Genomic DNA, 26,149 nt, shown 5'->3' on the forward strand with positions numbered 1-26,149 from the left:
CTCCCGAAGTTCAAGTTTGGAAGCAGCCTTATTGTTCATCATCCAGTGGTTCTAAAATGGCAGTGCAAGGAATACTGGTGGCCTAGAATGAAGCTTTATCTGGTCTTAATGTAATGAGAATAATAAGGACAACATGTTTGAGTAATGTCTTCCTATTCATTTATCTATGTAGGTGTAAAGTCACCAAGTGACTTTTCTTAGAAGGAGTTTCTTTATTCTGAGATTATAATATTCTTGCTTTTTTGATGTCAAAAATCATTTCGTATGAAATAATGGCAACTTAGAGTAATATTGTTCATGTTTTCATGTTGACAACCCTTTATTAGTTCCTCAATGTCTCTTTATTTTTTTGATCCATCTAATTGCATATGGGTTTTAATGGTGTGTAAGACTAGTTATAAAGGGGTTCTTCATATATCTATTAACATTGTGTGATTCATTTATTCTAGTAATAAACTTAAGGCCCAAATTAATTTAAAAGCCTAGCTACTTCCTCATGCATTTGACCTATGATTTTATCTGCAACCTGGTTTGAAGCACCTTTACACCACGACCCTTTTATACTAGCCTGACCTAATTCTACATGCCTCTTTGCCAATAACACTTTTTATATTACACTTTACAGTTTACATAATTCTTTCATATGTATTAGCTTATTTGATCCTTCATGACCTCAGTGAAGAAAACAGGTATTATAATTTACATTTTACAGATAAAACAGAGATTCTGGGAAGCAGAATCATACAAGCAAGGAAATGGAAGAGAGAGGACTTAATTCTATTATACTCTCCAAAATCAGCCCCTGAGTATAGAGAATATCGCATCCTAGGCGAATTGACAAGGACACCTATTTTAACTTTGTGTTGGGCTAACCTACAGTAGATTTTCAAAACTGTGTTAATTTTGTATCTTTCACAGCAAAGACATATTAAGATTTTTATTAAGTTATGGATCTTAAGTTTCCTTTGGATTACAATCGAAGTAACCTTTCAGGGCAAAGCTAAGGTACAATCAGTTTTTGAGTTTATAGATTCATTCATTCAACAAATATTTATTTGGATACATTGTAAACCAGACCACACTTTTAAGTGTTATTCTCCATGTCCCATAGTATTCCAAGGTATGTAAGAGAGGCAAAGAAAACATCCATGGCATGAGGTTTTACAAATATCATAAAAAAGCTTCTAATTTTAAAATTTTAATTGAAAGAATGAGTACGTTTACTCCTCTTAACCCATTACTTTGCAGGTTCATTCTATTCTCTTCTTCTCTAAACTCTTTGGCCTGAAAAACGAGTATTCCTCTGGGAACTATCAATTCCTTCTGTGATATAAAATGTATAATTTCAATATTTTGTAACCTGGATATTTACTTTCTCATATTTTTAGGAGATCATTTTAGATTCTATAATTAGAATTAATATGCATCTGGAATGTCTTTAATTTGGTCTCACCCACCATAATTAACTCTGGGCTATGTTTCCCTAGGCTCCCTCGCTACCTGTAGATCCTTTACAGATGGTCATTTACAGCACCCACGTTTCAAGAAGAACAGCAAATTTTACTTGTGTCCCTTGCCCTTAATCAGATTGCTTACTCAAGTCAATCTTTATCTCCAATTTCCTTTCTTTCCCATTGGTGTTTTATTATTTTTCTAACCCAGAGGAGCCAGACTCCTAGATTAGGTATTTCTTGAATTTACATATTGTAATCTCATCTGCTCATTTCCTTAGGCAGTCATTGTACATTTGGTAATTCTATTATTATAGATCATTATCTATGAAACCATTTTGTTTTTCCACAGGAGAGTCTGGAACCCCTGCTGACCTATTCTTAAAAAGTTACTCCGAAATATATCTATACTTAATCAAAAAGTTTCAAAGAAGTAAATCTTTATTTCCGTAACTAGAAAAATTAAGATTTCTGTTTTTAATACTACGCTTTGAATGCCTTCAAGTTTCAAAACTGTCAAAAGAGTTTTATTTGTATGTATGTCTCATTTTATTTTTATATCTATATATATAAATCTACCTATCTAATATCCACCACACTTTATATGTATGTGAGCATAAAAGGAATAATATTTTTATAAAATAAACAACATACAAATGCCTAATTACTTTTTTCTTTTTTTTATAAACAACTGTGGTCTCACATTTTACCTATTCTAAACAAAGCTATTTTTTTTTTTATCTTGCTTTTTTGGGACTTTTTGCTTCTTGGAGAGTTAAAAAGAAAATCAAACTTGTACTTGACCAGCTAAAATGAACTTTACAGTCTCTTTTAAAGATGGTTTCATGAATCGTAAAGCTAAGTAAAAGCTATTACTTCCTGACCATGAAGATGAGGCCGAAGTTACATCCATAAGGGAATCAGGAGAAGAGCAGGAATTGGAACCCAGCTCTCCCACACTCTGTCTAGTATGCCATATCAACTGAGGCGTCCCCTCAGGCTTTCCTTCAGTCTCTATTTAAAACACATTTGATATTCTGTGTTCTAAACTCTCAGCATGTTAGAATTACCATATTGGTTATGAGGGGTAGGGGAAAAGATGTGGCATCAATTCGCTGACCTGTCAGACAGGAGCTGACAGTACATAATGAAGTCAGAGACAAGTCACAAAACTCAAATCCAGCAGCCTAAGGCCATTCAGCAAGGAGCGAAAAGGCTTACATTCTTAGAAGGCTTAGACGTCACTACTATGTTAGAAAATAGTAAAGTACTGGTACTGGTGGAGGAAAAAATCATTAAGTAATGGCTAAATTATGTTCACTCTATGTGATCTGGAAAAGCCAGGATATGGATCTGAAGTTCAAGAAGACAAAGCCCTTTTGGATAGGCACTTATCAGTGCTGCACTGTGGAGGGAGGCAAGATCATGAAGAGAATGTCTCTCTTCCATGGGCCAATGAATAAAGTTCAATTCAACACTTGTCCACACTCATATACGTGTTACTAATTTTGTTTTCTACTTTTTAAAATATCAGTGGTTGCTAACCAGGTGAGGAGATCATGGTGACTTGGTTTATTGTTTGAAACTTTCTGTATTAAAAAAAAGGGGAAGAAAGAGATAATAATTATCTATTGGCTTTTTACTTAAAGCATATTTAAAAAGCTTTTAATGAATACTGCTGGAGAATTAGACACAATCAAATATTCCTTATAGGAATAATTCAGCTAGCTGTAAAAATAATTCATAAAGAATTATGCTTGTTAGAATGTCTTTCATCAATAAGATAAGTGATAGCAAATGCTGGCAAAGATGTGTAGAAAAGGAAACCCTTGTGCACTTTTAGTGGGATTGTAAATTAGTGAAGCCACTATGGAGAACAGAACGGAAGCTCCTCAAAAAATTAAAAAATAGAAAGACCATATGATTCAGCAATTTCACTTCTGAGAATGTATCCAAAGGAAACAAAAACACTATGTCGAAGAGATATCTCACCCTCTTGTTCACAGCAGCATTATTTACAATACCTAAGACATGGAAACAAACTAAGTGTTCACTGATGGATAAATGGATAAAGAAGTTGTGATACACACACACACACACACACACACACACACACACACATATACACAGTGGAATATTATTCATCCATTAAGAAGGAAATCTTGCCATTTGTAACAACATGGATGAACCTTGAGAGCATTAAGTCAAAAATCATAGAAAAAAAAGATCAGATGTGTGGTGACCAGAGGTAGAGGATGTAAGGTGGGAGAATTGGATGAAAGTGGCCAAAAGGTATAAACTTGCAGTTATAACATAAAAGTGCTAGGGATGTGATGTACACATGATGACTACAGTTAATGCTGCTGTATGGTGTAGGTGAAAATAGTTAAAAGAGTAAATCCTGAGTTCTTAATTACAAGGAAAAAAACATTTTTTTCTTCCTTTTTTGGTACCTATATAAAACAATGGATGTTAACTAATAGTGGTAATTATTTCACAATATATGTAAGTCAATTCATTATACTGTACACCTTAAACTTATTTAAAAGGATTATATTTTGGGGAAAATATTTATATATGTTTATAAGAACAAATGCTTTAACTTTTTCTATACAACATATGAAGTTTTGACAGTGAAGCCATGCTCATTTCATGGAGTACATTGAAAGAATCACAATTATTGGAGTATTTGACTAAACATATCAAGATCAAAATCTAGGCCTCAAGGAATTTTATCTGAATTGTTTGGGTTACCTTAGTGATCAAATTAACTGGATAACTGCCAAATTTATGCCATTTAGAGATGAACTTCCCATAAGAGGAATAATATTTTGGCATTAAGTAGGTAATCTTTATAAGTGAACAGTTTCTGATTTTCTAAGAAAAATATTTAAAATCCACTGAATTTATGGTTTAAAGCCCAGATATTAAAAATATATACATTACTTTCTTTGCTGGTTACTTACCCTAGCTTGCAGATACTCATTAAATAAAAAACAAAAACAAAACCAAAACAAAAACGAAAAATCCCAGAGGATTAAAATCTTGAAAAGTTCTTTCTACATATGAACTTTTTTTTCTATTTTAAACTGATTTTGATTTCTGTTATGCATGTCATATCATCAGAAATGTTGAACTCCTTGTCACCGATGCTCTCATCTTCATTTGCTTGTAGTCACCTGAGCAGCCTTGTAACTGTCCTCTCCAGGCAGCATATGCGATGGCTCTGGGACTTCGGTGGAAGAAAGCCCTTTTGGATAGGCAAGTATCTGTGCTGTACTGAGGGAGGCAAGAACACAGAGAGAATGTTTCTCCTTCACGGGCCAATGATTGTGGCTTACAATAACGAGCAACATTAGATTGTTGGACAGTCTATCTTTTAAAACTCGTCCTAATTATACAACACTTTCATTTTTGGACATCTAGTTCAAAGAAATAATGATGGATGTAGTTGTATTTATTGGTAAGAGAACTCAAAAAATGGTATTTCTAAAAGTAAAAAAATTAGAATTAGCTATAAATAGGGGATGGTTAAATGAATTATTGTATAGCCATTTGAAGAAATAGTAAATATTTAATGCTTTCATAAGATATTAAATATTAGACATGACAAAAGCCTATGTTTATTAATTTATTCAATAAATATATGTTGGCTGTATACTATATATAAAATATGTAATGTATTTATGGCGAGGTACTAAGTAAAAAACCAGAGTTCATAGCCATATGAAGCATGAAATAATTTAGAATTAAAAAGAAATTTATATACATGGGATGTATGTATATATACATATAACATATGTAAATACATATATAAAAAATATGCCAAAGAATTAGAAATATTTTACCTCCAGTTGAGAATTATAGGTGATCTTAATTTTATTCCTTATGTTCTAAAGTTTTACTATTTTTTACAATTTTAACAATAATACAAATCCTTTCAAGTCACTTAGAAATAGAATTCTCTGGGTACATCTAAGTCAGTCAGTTTCTTGCCATCTCTTCTTAAAAGTGTTGTATTTCAGGGAACTCTAATAATCCCATTCTTGGATTCTCAAAGTCTCTTTAATAATCAATGAGTCTCTAAATTCTGAAATTATCTGAGAGTATTAAGTTAAAGTTGAAGGATAAGATTTCCCTTCATCCAAAACTGTTTTCAAGACTCTACCCCACAAAGTATTTAGGCATAGCATCACCTGATCAATAATTCTAGGAAACAATCCAGAAGGAGATAGGTTATTTCTAACCAAAGTACTTCATTTTATTCTGCCTAAAAATAATTGGCAGAATCAGTTGAGAGAAGGTTATACGCTATGTAACTAAGACTATTTTCACAGTCAAGTTGGGTTTTGGAGATGCCAGATTATGCTATTGCAGGGGATCCTTTTCTCAGTTTATTCTTTTTATTTCACTTAGGAAAGGGAATGAGGAGGAGAAATGCTTTTTAAAAATTACAAAAACTTTACAACATTAGAGTGTAGTTTGCAAAAATTGCCAGTGGTAGTAGAGAGGCAAGTTGAGAAAAGTTGTTTTTTATTGGAATTGTAGCAGATTGAAAAAAATCTTAAGCTCCAGATTAAAAATAATATTTAGTAAGCTACTTTGACTTATGAAAGCCAAGACATTTAAATATTGAGAAATAAGATAAGAGTGTATCTGTGTCCCTGATGTAGAATTTCTGCCTGTAGGATAATATGAATAATAATTGCCATTCATTACACACATATATTGCCGTGTACTTTACATGTATTATCTTATTTAATCCTCAAAACAGCCCTAGAAATCCTATTTTTATTCTAATTTCTTAGATGAGAAAACTAAAACTTAGAATGGTTATGTAACCTGACCAAAGATGCTCAACTAATAAGTGGTGGAGCTAGAATTTGAATTCGGATCTGTCTGACTCCACAACCTTATGTGCTTAGTTCTGTCTTATAGGTCCTATTCCATGTTTTAGAATGTAGGTCCATTTTTTCCATGTGATTACTGAGCTTAGAACAATAGAACGATAGGATATCCAAGTATAAATGTAATTATTTGGCACATTCTTCCGTTCACTTTAGGTTTGAATGACCAAATGCATGCTGGCCACTGGGAGTGGATCAGCAGTGAACCTGTCACCTTCACCAACTGGAGGAGAGAGCCCCCTCAACGTTCAAGGCCTGGCAAGAACTGTGTTTTGGTTCAAAAACAAGGAAAATGGCAAATAAAGGATTGTAGAAAGGGCAAAGCTCACAATTACGTGTGTTCCAGGAAACTCTAATGTAACTGGCCTTATAGGTGCCCCATGGAATTTCTCACCTATTTATTTACAGGATTTGTGCATATTGCTCAATAGAAAACAAGGTGTCATGACTGATTTGGCACTTTTTTTTATTATAGTGTATGAGTGATATCTAGTTTTTTTAAAAAAAGGAACATAAATGAATAGTTCCAGGAAGATTGATAAATGAATATTTCTTACAGGAAAAGATACAATTCTTACATCTCAATCTCTTTCAAAATAAATGCTTGATGTATTATATGGTGCAAGATTTGCTTGTTCCAGGAGACCCCCACCCTGACACCCTCCATATCTCAGTCAGCACCAATTTCATGGTCTTTGGATTTTTTGGTCCCAATATCTCAAATGAGTCCATTCTGAAATCGATATTGCAGGTGCTTCTACCACTTCAGTCTGAGTGAAGCTAACCCTGCCAGTTCATTAAATCAAGGTTGAACTGCAAAGGGTTGCTTTGTCCCTTTGGAGCCCTTTCAAATGTGAAACCTGAAGTAAGAGGCTGTGGATCAAAAGGAGAATTCTCTGTGGTGAAAAAGGAAAGCTTTAGATGGAAGAATCTTGCTGATGGAAGCTCATCTGCAAAGCTCTAGTTCAGGTAAGAATTCAAGGGCTACCTGTATTTCAGAGGTCTACTCATCACTATTCATGAGACAGATCTCCCTTTGTAATAAGAATGTTGGCATTGTACCATTCCAAGGCTACATGATTGGGTTTCTCCAGCCTTACAGAGTCATGAAAAATTTGAAGTAACATGAACCTCTCTCTTCATTCATGTTTATAGCAGTGACTAGCATTTCTCAAGGACATTTGGAATAAAGAGTATATATAAATGATGGTTAATATGTGGAAGAAAAATACTGCTTCCTCAGAAGTATCTCAGTGAATGAGGCTGATGAACAGAGAAAAAGAAAATACTTAAAACAAAGCCCTCAAAAGCCTATATTCTCAGAAAGGATTTTCATGCAATTTTGAGCCCTTAAATCTTTAATAGTTGTAGAAATGCCATGTTAACTTGACTCTCTAATGTAAAGGTAACTTATTAATTTATAATGTCAACTGAGTGAAACATTTTGTAACAGTGAAGTATGTTGCAGCCTTATAAGAACTTCCTTCTGAAATCAAGGTTTAATTACAGGAAATTAGAAATTTATTTCTGAAACATTTACTCAAAATTTTCCTCTTTTCATAATCACTAGAAAGTACGGTTGTGCCAAATGTAACTTGCTATAGGAGCACCAGTGTAACTTCAGAATCAAAAGGAGGTTACTGAGTAGACCAAAGCCTTAGTGCAGGTTTTATTATAATAATACCTTGAGTGAAATTGAAAAAGACTGAAGACATTCAGTCCAGTTTCTGGATATAAAACATGACAACCTTGTTTTATTTCTGCTCAAGACTTTGATTAATAGAAATATTTGCAAAGAGACGCTGGAATCAGGCTTAGACATTCTACTTCTTAATAAAGTTAAACATCATTGTGGAGTCGGAGGCTCCTTACATTAGATATCACAGGGAGACACTGGACTGATATAATATTCGGGTCTCCTGTATGACACAAGCAGTCTTTGGTGCTTAACCAAAAGATGCACAACCCATCCTCTGTACCTGTTCCAATCTCCTCTGATCCTCTGGCCTCTGCAGTGCAGGAAGGTGTGATGCCAGATAAAGAAACAGAGTTGTTCACCGAAAGGGTTACATCTAGGAGGGAAAGTGAAAGTTCAAGAAATAAGAAATTTAAGGGCCACATCTTTCTACTGTAACTTTAGGACTATATTAACTATTTAAAACTGAAACCCAGAACCATGACAATTATGTCATGAATCTGGTCGACATGGTAGGTAGATTTTATCATGCATTTCTGCAATGACAGTGACATTTAAGTGTAATTACAATGTTAGCACAAAAAGAGAACGTTTTGGTTTTTTATAGCAACAAGACATACTAGAAGAATGTTTAAAAATATTCCTGATTGCAAAGGCATTAATCAAGCTATAAAAATCCAAGTAAGAGATGGAGACTTAAGGTAGCTAAGAAGAAGAGCATCAGAAAGAAGGACCTGAACACCTCCCAGCCCTTCTTCCCACACTTGAACATTGACTCAGGAAAAGACCCACTTTATCCAAGGGCATCAATCCAGCAAAATAGTGTGCAGCCTTTCAGAATCTTGCAATTTTTGGTCTTTAACAAAAATGTACACTTATGCAGCATATATTTGCAAAACATGAACTTAAAAAAGATAATTATTTTATCTCCTTCCAAGGAGTGGTAAAAATGAACCAGGTGACATTTATTTACATTTCTGTTTTTGTTTATTTTTAATAGAGCCAAAAAGAATATGCACATATTTTCATTAACAGTACAGTTCTGTATAATTTAAACCATAAATCAGTGCTGGTTAATTTCTGCAACAAAGCAGCATATTAAATGTACTGTATCATGCGTTATCTAGTGTTGTATCAAAATTAATGAAATAAACATTTCTAGTTCTGAACCACTGTTCCTTTAGTTTTAACATTTTATATTTATTCTACCTATTGTTAGACGGAATGGAGAAGAAGAATGGAAAAGAAAGATGAATGTGTCTTTTTTATCTTTACTTTTAGATCAGTCTTTAGCTATGTGACTTCTATCCATTCACCCAGCTACACATCCATCCATCTACCATTCATTCGACAAATATTGAATATGGAGTGCCAGTCCTCCACCTGACATTATCCTAGATGCTGGAGATATTGTAGCAAATGAGATAGGAAAATAAAAATATAAAAGCATAGCACATATACGCAAATTTCTAATAAGTTTTTTTTTAAGTGAGAAGCTTTTTATCGAGGAGGATGTCACAGAAAAAAAATTATTGATTATATTATCCTTTTTCAGAATTGAAGGAAAATATACACTAAGAGAAACGGCTCAGGTTGTCTTCTGTTTTGTTCTCTCCTGATTAGGAAACTGGCGTTAACTTTTTGAATTTTTATTCAGCTCAAAGTGTTATTGATAGCAGCTATCCCAAATTTTCTATCTCCAGACCAAGTTAGGAACTAGAATAATTAAATTTATCTGATTGGTTTTGCAATGATATTTTTCCCCCAAAGGATAGCAGGATGTCTTTCTGTGTCTTTGATATTCCTGTAGCAACAGGAATAAAGAAGAGAGAACTTCAATATCATTTTATCTAATATTCATATTGTACAACAGAGGAGACTAAAGTTCTCAGAAGTTAAAGTATAGGAAGAAATCAGCATTAGAACTGGGGTCTTCCAAACCGTAGGCTGAATCTCTTCAAACTATTCCACATGTCTATTACCACTCTGAGCAAATTTGTTTGTTTGTTTGTTTGTTTATAGTCAAGTAAAATGTCTTTGAATGAGTATTATAAAATTCACCATATACTTGAAAACATTATAGCGAAAGAAGATAGACACAAAAGGCCTTGTATTGCATGATTCCATTTATGTAAAATGCCCCGAATAGGCAAATCTATAAAGATAGAAAGTAGATTAGTGGTTGCCAGGAGTTAGAGAAATGGGAAAATGGGACTGATTGCTAATAGATGCAGGGTTTCTTTTTGAGGGAATGAAAATGTTCTGGAATTATCTTGTATTGCATGATTCCATTTATGTGAAATGCCCCGAATAGGCAAATCTATAAAGATGGAAAGTAGATTAGTGGTTGCCAGGGGTTAGAGAAATGGGAAAATGGGACCGATTGCTAATAGATGCAGAGTTTCTTTTTGAGGGAATGAAAATGTTCTGGAATTAGATAGTGGTGATGGTTGCAGAATACAGTGAATATACTAAAAACCACTGAGGTATATACTTCAAAATGGTAAATTTTATGTTATGAGAAATATAGTTCAATAAAAAATGCTATTTAAAATCATCATATAAAATTTTAGAAAGCTATAAATAGGTTGAAATGTTTGATGCTTTTTTCAGTCATTGCCCCATGTCTCACCTAGGTTTTTGTTTGTTTATATAGTTGGTTAAGTGGAAAAGAATGCTGATTCTACATATTTTTTAATTTAGAGTACTGCTTTATTGATTTCCTTCTTTTTCTCTCCATTAATCATGGGAGAACTGTTACTGATGGCAGAGTGAGTCTGGATATCTATAATGTCCAGAATGCTATGATTTTCTCGAAATTAATTTTACAAGTTTTTAGAAGAGGGTCATGCAGGAAATGAATATAATATCCTCATAGCTTAAACATGTAACTGTTCATTTTGAACAGTTTTTATAGGTCTTATATTTTGCTAGGTAATAAAGTTTAATTTGTCTTAAGATGGAAAGGGACAAAAATCAACCAACATTTCCATTAAAGGTCTTATCATAACCTGTAATACTTTTTACAAGCAATGAAATATGAATTTATCTTTTGTTTCTATCCCTCTCTGTATTTGTGCTTCCAAAAGGCAATCAATCACAATTTACCCTACAGAAGAAGAATGAAAAAAAAAAAAAAATACCATCTTAAAACTAGTCAAAAGAAAGCTGGAGTGGCTATATTCATGTCAGAATAGATTTTAAAGCAAAAACTATTACCAAGGATAAAGATAGTTACTTTATAATTTAAAGGGGTCACAGATTAATAATATCAGGAATGAGAGGGGATATCACTATAGATTCTATAACAACTAAAAGACTAAAAAGGAAATATAATAAACAACTTGAGACAATATATAACTTAAATGAAATGGACAAATTCCTTGAAAAACAAACTATCGAAACTCAATCAAGAAAAGACAGATAACTTGAAAAAACCCTATAACTAGTACAGCAATTGAATTTGTAGTTTAAATTTTTTTCACAAAGAAAATTCTAAGGTCAGATAACTTCATTATTGAATTCTACACATATTTAAGAAAGAAATAGTATCAATTCTATAAAACTCATCCAGAAAATGGCAGAGGAAAGAATACTTTCTAACTCATTCTAAAAGGCCAGTATTATTCTGATACCAGACCATACAAAAATAATACAAGAAAAGTAAATCACAGACCAATATCCCTCATGAGTATAGACGGAAAATCTAAACAAAATTTTACCAATTCAAATCTAACAATGTATACAAAAAGATAATACATTTTGACCAAGACATTGTTAAGAGAATGACAAGCCACAGACTGGGAGAAAATATTTATTATGCATATATCGGTAAAGAACTGTATTTTATATTTCTTCAAAAATCAATAATAAGAAATTTTTTAAATGTCAGAAGATTTGAATAGATACTTCACCAAAGAAGATATGTGGATGACAAATAAGTACATGAAAATATGTCAACATATTACTCATTAGGGAATTGTAAATTGAAGCTGCAATGAGATAGTATTACACACCTATTAGAAGACTAGAATGAAAAAGGCTGACAATACCGAGTAAGGATGTGAAAAACTAGAATTCTACAAATTCTACACTGCCAGCGAAAATGCAAAATAGTTCAACCACTTTGAAAAAACAATTTAGTCGTTAAAAAATGGTAAACATACTTACCATATAATCTAGCCATTCCATTCTTATGTGTTTACCTAAGAGAAAATAATGCATATTTTTATTTAAAGACTTAATACATGAATGTTCCTAGCAGCTTTATTTGTGACAACCCAAACTGTAAATAACCAAATGTCCATTATCATGTGAATAGATAAACAAAGTATATCCTTACAAAGAAATACTATTCAGGAATATAAACAACTGAGGTATTGCTACGACAACATGGATGATTCTCAAAATAATTATTCTGAGTGAAATAAGCCTGAAAATAGAATATATAGTCGTATATGTACTCCATTTATAAAAAATTATTTGCAGTGCGAACTAATCTATAGTGACGGAAAGCAGATCAGGTGTTATCTGTGAATGGGAGAGAAGGACAGGAAAGGACAGAGAAAGGGATTGCAAAGGGACACAAGGACACTTTTTGGAGTGATGAATTTGTTCACTATCTTGATTGTAGTAATAGATTTATAGATATGCATAATAAATATCTAAATCTACCAAATTGTACACTTTAAATATGTGTTTCTTGCAAGTCAATTTCATACTTCAATAAAATTGTTTAAAGAGAAACAATTTCTACAATGTGGTGGGAAATTTTCAAAAGAAAATTTGCATAAAGATGTTTATATGCATAAAGATGTTTTTATTTCAGGGCAATAAAAAAATTGGAGCAAAATTATATGATAAAAATGTCCAATGACTCAAGAATGCTTAATGGAATATTAAATGGCCTCCATTAAAGTAATAATTCTATCACATAAAAATTTAAAATAGCAGAATATAAAATAGTATATGTACCATTTTAATAGCTACACTGCAATAGACAGACAGATAGAGAAGAAAAGCGAGAAGTGGGTTTATATCTCAATTCTACCACTTACTAGCTTTGCATCCTAAATTCTCTAAACTTTAGTTTTCTCATTTATAAAATGGGAATAACAATAACTTCCTGGAAAAATTGTTGTAAAAACTAAGTGTGAAACTATAAAGAATATACCTAAGATATAATAGGCACTCAATAAAAAATATCTTTTTAAAAGCTGTAAAGTATATGTGAGAGAGAGATGCAAAGGAAGAGGGTGACAACTTCAAACAGTGCTTGTCCTCACCAGTAAGCAGGGAAGGAGAGTTGGGGTGGGAGTGTTTGGACTTTACGTTCCCTATTACAAGTGAGAACTTTCTCACATGTTAAGATATTTGTGTTGAATGTGGAAATGTTTCTAGGTTTTGGAGAAATCCATATGACCAAGGAAGCTCTTTTTAAAACCCCGATATGCCTTACTTTCACACATGATCTATGATACACAAATCTCATTGTAAAGAAAGACAAATTAGGGGATAGTTTTTGATATAACAGAAAGGATTGTTTGCTTTGCTAAAGGAGAGTTTGCTGCTAAGGATCTGGGGAATATTTTCTGAGAACAGCTTCTCCATGGAGTTACATTTTCAATTTTTTTTTTTTTTTTGCAATCAGCATGTAAGGAACATACTTGTGACATATATCGAGCATTCATTATGCCCCCAAATGAACATGCAAAGACTTAAATGCTGCTAAGTGGAGAGAAAGGTGGTTCAAGGTCTATGGAAGTCGGGAAGGATTCAGATTAGAAGCTAAAGCACAGAAAAGACCAGCAGAGACTGGCTCCCAGTAAATCGTTGTCTCGAATACAGATTTCCTACCCATCAGAAATCTTGGGTCCTTTTGGTGACTAGCCACAAATAACAGGCTTCTTAAGAGTTTCAGGTTTGAATCAAGAGTTGAACTTTTGCAAATGTGACTAAGACCAGCCCAGCTTTATGGAAATCTTGGGCCCAGGGTCAGGTACACAACAGAAGGCAAGCCTTACGGGAAAATTCTGCTTTGCTTTTGCATTTTATGGTCATGATTTTTCAGTTCATCTCATGCCACCTCGTTACTTAATTCCCACACCTCAGAGGGGAAAATGTGTAATATTTTAATATTTATGTTACAGATACTTAAAATTATGTTTCTGAATAGGTATTGCCAAGACAGTTAAGCCAAACTTTATAGTGGGTAGAAAATATAAATTTGTCTAAAATCTTTCATGAAATGAAGGTCTTAATATTTATTTCCAGAGTTGATTTTGGTGCCCGCTCTTGGAGAGCCTTAGAGAAGGGTTGTCAATACAAGGTGTCATTGTTTTAGCTTTCCTATCCACAACTTGCTTTTCTTCTCCCCAACTTCCCTCTCCTTTGGCAACTTTTCCTCACATTCTGTCCTACATTTGGCCCCGAGTCAGTTGAAAGCTCTGCGAGTTGATTTTCCATTCCCATCTGAATTTTAGCTTAGCCGTGGAACTGTTTTCCATGTGTTTTTCATCATTTGTTCATGTGTTATGAGCTTATAGGAACAATATGGTTCCCCCAAGCTGCCTGCATTGTATAAGCAGAAACTGGCAAGGTGGCCAGTGGAGAAATGGTTTTCAGGCAGATGCCCCCTACACTCATTTCTGTTGGTGGTGATACACCGCCCCCTTCTTCCAACTGGAGAAAAACAATTTACAAGCTGCCTAAAGTTAACTAACACACATAGAATCAAACCTCTGGCACGAGATACCTTTTCTAGGAGTATACTCCGTCAGGAAAGACTTTCATGGGAACTGTGGCTGGTATGACGAAGTTCCAAGACCTACTCTGAGACCCCGGGAGGCTGGGAAATAAAGGTTTACTCTGAGTCTTCCCAGAGTTAGTGGAAGTTTGATTTTAAAATAGAGTCTGAACTCAGAGAATTAAGGATATGTTCTCCAGGACAAAGAGATATCTTTTAGAAAGTAAAGCACAATAAGAACCTGTGTCAGAAGTTTCTGTCCACGTTTTAATTGGATTTGGTATGATAAAGCAGACATTCACTAACATTCCAAGTGTAGAGTGAGGGGCCAGAAGTGGGAAATAAACAGAAGAATGTATTTAGCAAAATCTGTGTTGCTGACAGTGCAGTCTCCAGCATAGACCTTGCTATTTCTCCCTGGGTAGGAAGACACATGCACCCAAATTAAGCCAAGGCTGAGGGTTCACTAAATGCCAGAGTAAAGAAGGGACTTCCTTTATTGATGCCCCCCCAAAACCCTGTTGTTATGGGTGAGATGGCTCCCTTGTAACCCTCTACTAGCCAGGGAGCTGGCCTGATGACAGGTCTGCTCTTGCTGCTTAAGACTTTGGATTTTCATAGTTCTTTTGCTCACTCTGATCTTTTTTCTCCATTATATTTAGGACCGAATTCACAAGAAATGAGTTAAATGTTGCAGAAAGTTCTAACAGCTGCAAGAAGGTATGGGTGATCCCGGAAAGAAAGATTTAAAGGTGTGCTGGAGTGAAAAGCTAGACTTTGGTGGGTCAATATGTTAGTGGATGTGAGAAAGTGGAGGTGGGGTTTGGACATTTCTTTCCAAAATTTGTGAAGGCAAAAGACTACACTGAAGTTCAAACCTGAAAACTTCTATGAAATCAAGAGATGCTTTTAGAAAGTAAAGATTCAAAGCAGCAAGCATATCAGAGGCAGCCACTGGAATAAAGGGAGTTTGACAATAAGCGGGGAGACTATTCAACAAAAGTAAGTTGGACAGGATGGAATTTCAAGAGCAGAGTAGAAAGGAGAAATTAATTAGTATGGATGGATGGTAAGATAGGAGGGAACTCTCATCTAAAGGCTTCTCTCTTTCTCTGTGAGGTCATTGGCTGAAAATGATGAAAGAGGCAGAATGGTCAAAGGCTTGAGAAAATTTGAGAAGTTTTTAAATATTCTACATGGAAAATAAAGAGTTGACTAGAGTTATATGAAAGATTGGGCAGAATTGAAGGTTCTGTTAAGGTGGGAGATAGTTCATTTATATAGAATTAATTTTTGTCATTTTGTCTTCATCTCTACCAGCCTCCATAGCCTGGGTGTGGCTGAGGGAAGGTGGACAGCTGGGTGTTTCCAGGGTTAAGATTTTACTAAGTGGGTGCAAGAGAAGAAAAAAGGGGTGAGGGAGTTAGGAATATTGCAAAAGTTTGAAGTGATGGGCCATGAATGCAACCTGGATAGGGAACAAAGTGAAGATCAGAAAATTTATAGATATTAACTCACTCATTCATTCCTTATTCAGTTTAAACCAATATTCTGGAGCATCTACTACATGGAAGGAATTGTTCTAGGGCCTGAGAGGGTTACTAAGAAAGACATAGCCTCACTTTCATGGACTTTAAATCTAAATTGGAGACAGACGTTAAACAAATGTTCACACCAATAATTGTTTAACTACACTTATGGTAATACCAGAATGAGGATAAAGCAGAAAACAAATGCTGTCTGAAAAACATGAGAACGTTGTCATGAGAGAGTGGAATGCGGATGTCACAATTTAGAGGCGGAACAATTTCTGATAATAATAGGGATCAGAATGTAATAGGAATGAAGAGAGGCCAGTTGGAGTGGGGATCATCAGATTTTGGCCAGGTGTCGAATGCAACATCATGTGATACTGATGGCATGATATCAATCAGACCCATCCGTGTGCACACTGAAGTCACACAAGGTGATAGTAGGATTAGGGGTGAAAAGCAAGGCAATAAGTCAGAGGACGAGAGAAGAGCAGACAGTATTGCCCCTGGCAAGGTTTAGGGACACACAGTTAAAGTACCTGAGATCATGTAGCTAACAAGCTGTAAGGCAGAGCCAAGAATCAGATAAAGTTTTTCTGGCTTCGAGTTCAGAGTTACTTCCACTTACATTACTCTCTCGGAGAGCAGCTTTCTGCAAAATGAAAAATGATCAAGGTAAATGTTAAGGAAGGGGGAAAAGGAGCACAACAGAGGCTAAGCATCAGTGAAGGCATCCCCAGGACCTATCACAGACAGTGGGCAGTGGGGGATAGAGGGACAGTAAGATGGCGGGGCACATGGTGAAGTCACCTCAGCTGCCTTGGCCTGCTTCTCAGATTTGCAGAAGCCCTCTCTGCAGTCTTAGTAAGTAGCTGATTAGTCAAATTTAGGTATGGTCTATGACTTGTGCATGGTAATAGCTACAGCTCTAGTTATGAAAAATAAAATGCTTGTCCCTTGTATTGGAGTGTTTTAGAGAGCAGTGAGATCACCGAACCTACGAACAGAAGAATGAGATCTTAAAAGGTAATTCAGGGATCAGTGCCTAAAAGTGGAAATGGGGAATTTTTGTGGCATGCTACACCATCCGATATTTGTCCTTTTCTACTGGCTATACATTTTGTTCTCTTAAAGTGATGAAATAATTTGCTAGAGCTGCCATAACAGCCATCACAAAGCACCCCAGACTGAGTGGCTTAAACAACGGAAATTTATTTTTTCACAGTTCTGTAGGGTGGAAGTCCAAAATCAAGGTTTCTGTGAGGTAATTTTCTTCTGAGGGCTCTCTCCTTGGCTTGGAGATAGCCATCTCCTTACATCTTCATGTAGTCTTTCTTCTGTGTGTGTCTTTGTCTTAATCTCCTTTTCTCATGGGAACATCAGATTTATTGGAATAGCGCCCACCCTAATGACCTCATTTTGACTTAAGTACCTCTCTAAAGGCCTTATCTTCAAATATGGTCACATTCTGAGGACTGGGGATTAAGATTTCAACATGAATTTTGGGATACACAATTCAGCCCATAACAGGTGACAATTTAAAAAGATTGCATGCAAATAAGTTGACAATAATAATTGCTTCCATGGCAGGACAAGAAACCTGAAAGGTCAGAGGAGAATTTACTCTTCATTGTATAATTTTTTGTATTGTTTTACTTTTGTTATGTATTTATTACCAAATCAAAAGTTAGAGAAAATCCACGTCTATCGTACCTCTTTGCACTTAACAAATATTTATTGAATAAAATTAGCAGAGACACAGGGTGACAGTCTGCTGTGCCTTAGGGATTCGGATCTGAAGTTCCCCTATCAGTACGGAAATGGTGCCTGCCTGGGAGATCCTTGTGTAACTTTCTCTGAATAAAGTAGACTTTCCCTATGGATGGCAAATTCCACCAGGCCTGGATAAGGACACCCTGACCATTTTATCCCCAGGACCCATCACAGAGTTGGCACTCAGATACATGCTGTATGAATGAATAAATCGCTGAGTTCAGTAAGTGGAGCAGCTTTGGGGAATGAGACCCTTTCTGATGTGTTCTTTCCACAGAAAGTGGCAGTGGGGAGAGTACTACATTTTGAATAATTTACTTAACTAAGTCATGACAAAAGATTTAAGGGGAAACCACTTAGTCTAATGTGCCCTCTTTTTTGTCTTTTGGAAAAGAAGAGATTCTGCCTTCTTTTGGGTTCTTTTTAAATAAATGCCCATGACACTATTGCTATTCTATATTTTGAAAAGTTAGGTAGATATAAGGCAATGGCAAATTTCTTCCCAAATCCATCAACCCATATCCCTTTTCCTGTCTTTCAGTTTTCCAAAATTATAAATTTGCTAGAAATCTCAAATTTTATCATTGGCAACAAAATAATCATCAGTTTTCCTTGAAGCCCACCTTCTACCCCGAACTGCCTCTCGTCTTTTGTTGATTTAGGTCTGGGGTCTTCATAGGAGAATTTAGCTTCTCTCTTTTTCCTCAGAGAGCACTACAGCACTTTTTAGCTCAGTTCTGAGAGTCTGTAATAGGAACAGAAACTGTAACTGTTACTGTTTCCTCTCACCCCAAAGTGCCTTCGAGTTGAAATTAGAGTGTTCGGATCATGCCGTGCATGAGTTGTAAATTGGAATGAATGAATTATGACATTGGCCCTTTTGGTCCTCACACAGGCCTGAGGTTGTCTCAGGGAGTCACCTTAACAGGCTTGGACACATGTAAGCTCAGGCCTGCCTTTCACTGTGGTGTTTGCTACTAAGTACACCAACAATTTGTGGTGTGCTCTCCACTCAACAGCTTCCTGCTGTGTCTGGAGGCCCCCTCCAGACCTACCTCCATTTGGTTTCATCCAAATTGGGAGGTGACTAGATGTCTGTGTCACTGAAGACCCAAGGAGGCAGCATATTTTTGCTAAAAACTACAAAATGTGTGTTTATGTTCTTAAGAATAAGCTGTAATGTATCACATACTCAGCTTTAGAATTGATGAAAGGACACAGTAGTGAAAGGTGACATGTTATCTGCCCTTAGCTGGAAAGATGAGGGTTGAAGACAGACTTATGTACCATAGCTCTCATCATAGAGGTTTTACTTTACTAGATTTACCCTTCAGGATATTTGTACATTTTCTCAAGAGGAATGGCAGAACAGAAATAAATTCTTCATGAGTATTTTTTAAATGACATTATTAAACACCAAAATTAGGATGGGAAGAAGGAGAGTTTAGGACTAAAGAAGGGTTAAAAATGGATAAGTGACATCCGTACAGCTAATAAAGTTACCAAATGTGTGATGCCACTAGACTGTACAAACCGCTCAAGGGCAGGAACCAAGTTTTTATAATTTTTTTATTGTTTTCTAGTATCCAACATGATGCCTACATCTTCTACAAATCTTCTACAAATTTTAATGCAATGGACATTATTTTAATTGTATCCTACGTTCAGAGCTGAGCAACCTGAGACCTCAAGTGGAATCTCTGGGGTAGTCTTCAGTTTGGGGAAATGCTAGATACTGTAATTGATGGCAATGAAACTTCAGGCATTGAAAAGTAAAGTTTAAAAGGAATCAGGGAACATATCATAGCTGGCTTCTATAGCATATTTATCATCAGGTCACAGAGTGGCCAGCTCTGGAGTCTATCGCATTGACTAGGTGAGGGGAATTAAGAAATTCAAATCGATGGCAATTAAAAAAAAACACTTTAAAAGAAGTGGCAAATACTAATGCTCATTTAGGATGGATCAACTGTACCTAAATACTAGCAAAGGTTCTATGGTATTTGGTATAAAGAAAACATAGCTCTTCTGATAGAATTCTGGAAAAAATATGGTCCATTTAAAAATAGTTCATTATTGTAGATAAAGGGTTTACGCGAAGCTTTATCTCACAGAAGTCAAGTATGACTATTAAAAAAACACATGTCTGGAAAATAGATTCCAGTGGGTCACTTCTTAAAAAGAAAACCAGTACTGAAAACTGGGGGAGCATGTTCCAGATTACGTGTGTTACAGGAAACAAAGAATATGGTGATTAAACTGAAAAGGGAGAAATGTAAGCAAGTAATGGGTCAATTATCAATGGAAATACTGTTCAAATGGTGCGGAGGGTAGATTGGACTCAATTCTGGGTTTCAGTTTTGTGGATATGTTTCTTTCTCATACCTGGTCTGATTTACAACATTTTTGAATGATAGTCACCTAACAAATTTTCCTTTGATCCCTGAAGACTCACGTTTGTCTCCGTCTTTATTTATCTTGGCCATCAGTTATTATAGAATAAGGGAGATGATGTCGATTCTATAAGATAAAGAATTGACCAGTCAGCTTCATGCTCACAGCTATCAAACTTGGTTCTTAGAATCCACGTTCTCAAGTCTGGCTCTTTGTTTAGAGACAGAAAAAATCAACAGGATAGCTTGGGAGTAACATTTCCCCATCGTCAGTGAGGAGTGATGAGCTGTCAGTCTATTAGTATCTCATTAGTAAATGTGTGAACAATTGAAAGAGTTTATCTGATGACTGACCAGTTGTGAAATTTAGCACTGAGTATTTGATTCTTAGGATGAAGAGAATAACTTGGGAATTGTGTTTCCTTTTACTCCCTTACCATACAAAACCAGCAACCCCAACCACATCTAGGTAAAAGGGAGAGTCCTCTGCTCAACAAAGCTAACATCCTTCTATTTCTTCCTTTCTCGTCCTTACAATTTTGATATACATCTTTGGCTACTCGTGTGTGTCTGTGTGTGTGTGTGTGTGTGTGTGTGTATGTGTGTATGTGTGTGTGTGTGTAGAGCATAAAGGCCTGGGTTTTTGCTAACTGTATGCCTTTTTTATCTGATATACTTCTCTCATAAAAACATGTTTTGTCTGTTTTATCCCAGCACAAAGCAGATGCACTGCATATGTTAGCTGACTCTGGTCCTTCTCTAATAACAGTGATGGGAAATCCAGGCAAAGAATGTGTTGTTTTCACTAATACTGCTCTTTAAATCTCAGCCGATAAAGTGTCAGCTAATGAACCCCTGGGTCCCAGGCTTTCACTGGGGCCTCCTAAAATACACAAAACCAAAATGAAGGCAGGACACCATTAGCACTACATAATTCAAGCAAACAAATGTGTTTACACTGCCTGGCTACTGACCACCTGCCTTCCCATCCTACAAGGCAGGTATCTATATATGGGATGTCCTGTTCACAGCCCTGCAGGCAGTGAGTCTCTTCTTTAAGCCTCTCCATCTGTGAATCTAAAAGACGCTTGGGACCCTGATAGCATGCATCTCCTCTTACTCTGGCTGCTGGTGCTTCTGCCTCTGGGGAGGGCTGCCTGGCCCCTGGATGGCCGCCAGAGTCAGAATTCCGTTTCTCTGGTGCTCCTAGAAAGGAATCGCAGGGAGCTTCCCATGGGCAACCATGAGGAGGCTGAGGAGAAGCCAGATCTGTTTGTTGCAGTGCCACACCTGATAGGTGCCAGTGCTGCAGGGCAAGGCCACAGACAGAGAGAGAAGATGCTGTTCAGGTTTAGCAGATTCTGGAAGAAATCTGAGAGAGAACTGCACCCAACCCAAGACCCTGTCAATGAGCACTTTCCACTTGGGACTCAGGCTCTCACTCAGTCAAAGGATCGGATGCAAATGAAGAAGTCTCCTCTTCAGGAAGAAGCCAAGAAATTCTGGCACCACTTTATGTTCAGAATGAGTCCGGCTTCTCAGGGAGTCATCTTGCCCATAAAAAGCCATGAAGTGCATCAGGAGACCTGTAGGACAGTGCCTTTCAGCCAGGTATCTGTTCCTGGGGGAAAGAGGGGGCAAGGGTTGGCAGGAAGGGGGTGGACAGCTGGGACAGATGGAGAGGAGGGGAAGAGGCTGTCAGCATCCCGTGTCTTGCCTAACTCCCAGACTTGGTCCTTGGGTGTTCATCATAGGATTTGACAAAGTATGATTATACTCCCTAAATTTCTTTCTAAACTTATCATTCATTGTTTCTTGGTATTCAGGAAATGCTGCGAGAACGGTGTGGCTGTACTGCCAATATTAGTAATCATTCATATTAATGGCACACAGCTTTGTTTAATGTGGTTTTATTTATTTATTTTTATAAGGGCGTTGGTCTATCCAGAGATATAAATAAGACTGTACCTTCAGTTAGGAGACTGGGGATTTAGAGCCATCACCAGAATTCTCTCTAGAGAATTCTGTACTCTGTACTCTATAAGGATGTGTGTGATCAGGTCAACTTTATCTGTAGATAGGTGGGATACACTGGACTCCTCCCCAAACAATCTCATACACATGTATGTTGGTCTTAATCCCTATATTTCACATGTAATTACTTCATAGGTCTATGAAATATGTTAAGGTTGCCAGGCAAAGTTGCCACATCATTCCTAGTATTACCATAGCAAAAATGGTTTAACTTATTTTCTCGTAAGCTTTTAAAAAATACTCTTGATGTGAAATTACATTTCTCCCCTTAGTAATACCTATCTCCTAATTCATGTTGTGTTGGTTGATTTGCGGTTATCGTGATTGATTCCGCACTATTAAAATGAAGAGGTATTCTACTATCTTCTTCCTCCAGTCAGTTCTGGCAAGCCTCATGTTCCAAATGTTAAATTAAAATTGAAAAATTGCATCAGGTCCTTAAACATAAAGATAGCGAACCAAAAGCAATGTAGGGTAGACTAAAATTTTACAGTCCAGTAATGCTACCCAATTAAGCAGGCAGTATTATAAGGTAATTGACTGTGCACGGCAGTAAAGCATTCTGCCTGAAAGGGCAAGGATGTGTAGCAATGACAAGTCAACTATCAAATAATAATGACCGCTTTGTTGGCCACATGAAATTAGAAAATTGCTCCTAAGAATCATGAAATCAAATTTCCTTTGAAACTATTATTTTACATTCTATTGCTAATTAAATAAAAATTAAGGTGCTCAACTAACATATTTTGAAGGGCATATAAAGCTAGGGGCATGGGGCTATGGGAGAGGCAAAGATGATGTCATGCATGATGACTTGCAGGCTTATGTGTTGCAACTTTGCTCCATGCAACTTCATAGATTTGAATGTGCTATACGCCCTGCAGAATAGGATGGAATTAAACTCATGATGTTCCAATTTTATTTTATGAGCAATCGAACAAACTTATGTCGAAAATCTATTATGCACATGCACTGTGAGGAATCAAAAGGTAAGGCACGTTACTTACATAAGAAGTCAGGCATTAGAATGTTTTCAACTGGCAACACCCAATTAGACAAAATTTCTTAAAGTTGGCATTTAAAAATTAGTGTAAAATATTTTCACATTAATGTAGAGATTTCTTAAAGGCTAATTTATTAATTTACTCAATAAAAGAAATATTTAGTTGAGGTGGTTTTTGCCCTTATAGATACCATCACTTGTATTGCAAAATATCCAAAATTGGAAGGTTTTTGAAACTTTAAATTATTCTCAGACTTACAGTGGATAGCTTCTGCATCATATATGTTAGTGAGATTATGCAAAATAATTTAATGGAGATGTGTTTGCCTTTTAGAGTATCACCCATGAAGACTGTGAGGAAATAGTTGTACAGAACAATCTTTGCTTTGGGAAATGTGGGTCTATTCGTTTTCCTGGAGCTGCACAGCACCCCCATACCTTCTGCTCCCACTGCTCGCCTGCCAAGTTCACCACGATGCACTTGTCACTGAATTGCACTGGCCTTGGCCCTGTGGTCAAGGTGGTGATGCTGGTAGAGGAGTGCCAGTGCAAGGTGAAGACAGAGCACCACGAGCATGGACACCTCCTACAGGCAGGCTCCCAGGCAGAATTTCCTGCCCAGGATCCTTTCACCCCAGGATTCTCAACTTAAAAAGCTATCCCACTATTGCTTTGGAAAAGCAAAACCACAATAGCAAAGTTGCTGATTATTCGGTGGAAGTTTTCAGTGGGTACATATTTTAAGGGAAAGGTGATTTAAAAAGCAGTACGATAGAAAAATGTAAAGAAATTGGTACTGATTTGGTATCTAGTTTTGGCTCTACTATTGATCAGCTGTAGAGTGTTAACAGTAGTAGAAGCTTTCTCTGCCTCAAGATTTTCATCTATAAACGGAACTTGAACTAAATGATTACTGAAGTCCTTTCCACTACTGATATTCCATAATCTATTGTCACTGAGTTTTTGTAAAAGCCCTGCACCTGAAGAAGGAAGAGAAACTAGACCACAAAAACCAGCTTCTTTAATAACTTGTCAAAGCACCAGCAAATGTATACATACATAAAATTTGTGGAAAGGCCTCCTCATACTTATAGCTGTCATCGCATCTGAGGCAGTTTTATTTGACTTCTATCAGATGATTAAGTAGTTCCATGTAAGGAGTAACTTGTTTGGTTGCTTCCTTATTTTTGATACTCCCCATATAAAGTTCTTAACGTCAGCTTTCTGGCTTTGAAGAAGGAAGATCGATGTTACTTTTAGTGCTTTACGTAGAGAAAAGGAACAATCAATGATAGCCAAACAAGTACCTATATTATGGAGAAGGAAAAATACATGACCAGTACCAGGTTTAAAGGTCAATCCAGAGACATCAATGAAAGTAACCAAGGAACTCCAGTAGATGCCAAATTAAACGAACTGCAAATGATTTAAAATTGAAACATTTTATAGGTGAAATCCTTTATCCATATATATTTTGGGTTAGGTAGTAAGGTTCTGTGTCTGAATGACTTTTTTTTGCTATTGTATAAAAACTCTGTATTACAAATTTTATTCTACAAATGTCACAATTGCAAGTTCTGAAAATATTCTGACTATCTTAATGTATTAAATTTTAGTGTATGACGCAATCTGGGAACTGTCATGGCATTCAATTGTCTTATATTTTGTCCTTATTTGTTTTGTCTGTCCCATAATTTAAAGGTACTATCTAGAGATTACCTAACTAGATGCATTTGTGAAATGGATTCAGAGGCTAATGACAACGGCCCAAGTGTTTTTTCTGACACTTCAAACAGCTTTCTGTTAAGGTCCTTCAATCACTGTCTTCTGTAATTACATTTCTCCTTCTGTATTTATTTATATGCATGTGTTGTGCAGAACTGGCTTTCCCGAGCCATGTTTCTTTTTCTATAATCATTCTTTAAAAATTAGTCTTAAAAATTATTTTTATTTTAATTCTTTGGATTGCTTAATTTTCAGTATATTCATAAAAAGTATTTCCCAGAATAATGATTATTTTCTAAAAAAAAAAAAAAAAGAAATGAATGTATATTTTAATTCTATCACTCTTTAATCACACTGTCTAACCTGGTGTTCTGAAGAAGCAAATGCATTTATATTTAGTGTATATTTTACAACACATCAATGTAATAAAATATGTGCTACACAGATACGCATGTGGCATTTACATCAATGTGTATTATACTCTTTGGTGGTCAAAGACAACCTAATTGGCCAAGATATGGTCATAAGGATACAACTGTTAAGCATTAATGATATCCCAGCTGGTCAATATATTTTGGTGCCAAAAGCTATTGAGCAGCTGTCTAGTTTGCAATTGCCTAACCCCGATTATGTAAACCTATCTCTGCCAATCCAACTATCCTTCCCCTCCTTACACACTTGCAAATCCCTTTTATCTATTCTTGCAAATACTCCAGCCCAAGCCTCAATCATCAGCTTTATTCAAAGGCTGGTCTGCCCTTCCTCACAGGTGAATTCAAGATGAAGTAGCTGATAGTGGTATCAGAACTTACATTAAGAGTAATAGCATAAGCCTCACGAATTGCCCATATTCAACCATTTTTACTTACAAAAGAGACAATTTCCAACGG

The 26,149-nt window shown here is 35.9% G+C and overlaps 2 protein-coding genes across 2 annotated transcripts in view; both read left to right on the forward strand.

The window, feature by feature from the left end:
• FREM1 (FRAS1 related extracellular matrix 1) overlaps window positions 1–6,714 on the forward strand; it is a 109,821-nt gene extending 103,107 nt beyond the window's left edge. The window contains exons 35-36 of the mRNA XM_006918357.1: window positions 4,627–4,712; window positions 6,515–6,714. Coding sequence (XP_006918419.1) covers window positions 4,627–4,712; window positions 6,515–6,714 — 286 coding nt within the window. The remainder of the gene's footprint in view (window positions 1–4,626; window positions 4,713–6,514) is intronic.
• A 14,887-nt stretch (window positions 6,715–21,601) lies between these two features.
• CER1 (cerberus 1, DAN family BMP antagonist) lies at window positions 21,602–24,186 on the forward strand. Its single transcript, XM_006918468.1, has 2 exons — window positions 21,602–22,108; window positions 23,869–24,186. Exons 1-2 carry the CDS (start codon window positions 21,602–21,604, stop codon window positions 24,184–24,186), a joined length of 825 nt encoding a protein of 274 aa, XP_006918530.1.
• Window positions 24,187–26,149: the final 1,963 nt, after the last annotated feature.

Source organism: Pteropus alecto, unplaced genomic scaffold (assembly GCF_000325575.1).
Source record: "Pteropus alecto unplaced genomic scaffold, ASM32557v1 scaffold95, whole genome shotgun sequence".
In the NCBI taxonomy this organism is placed as follows: Eukaryota; Metazoa; Chordata; class Mammalia; order Chiroptera; family Pteropodidae; genus Pteropus; species Pteropus alecto.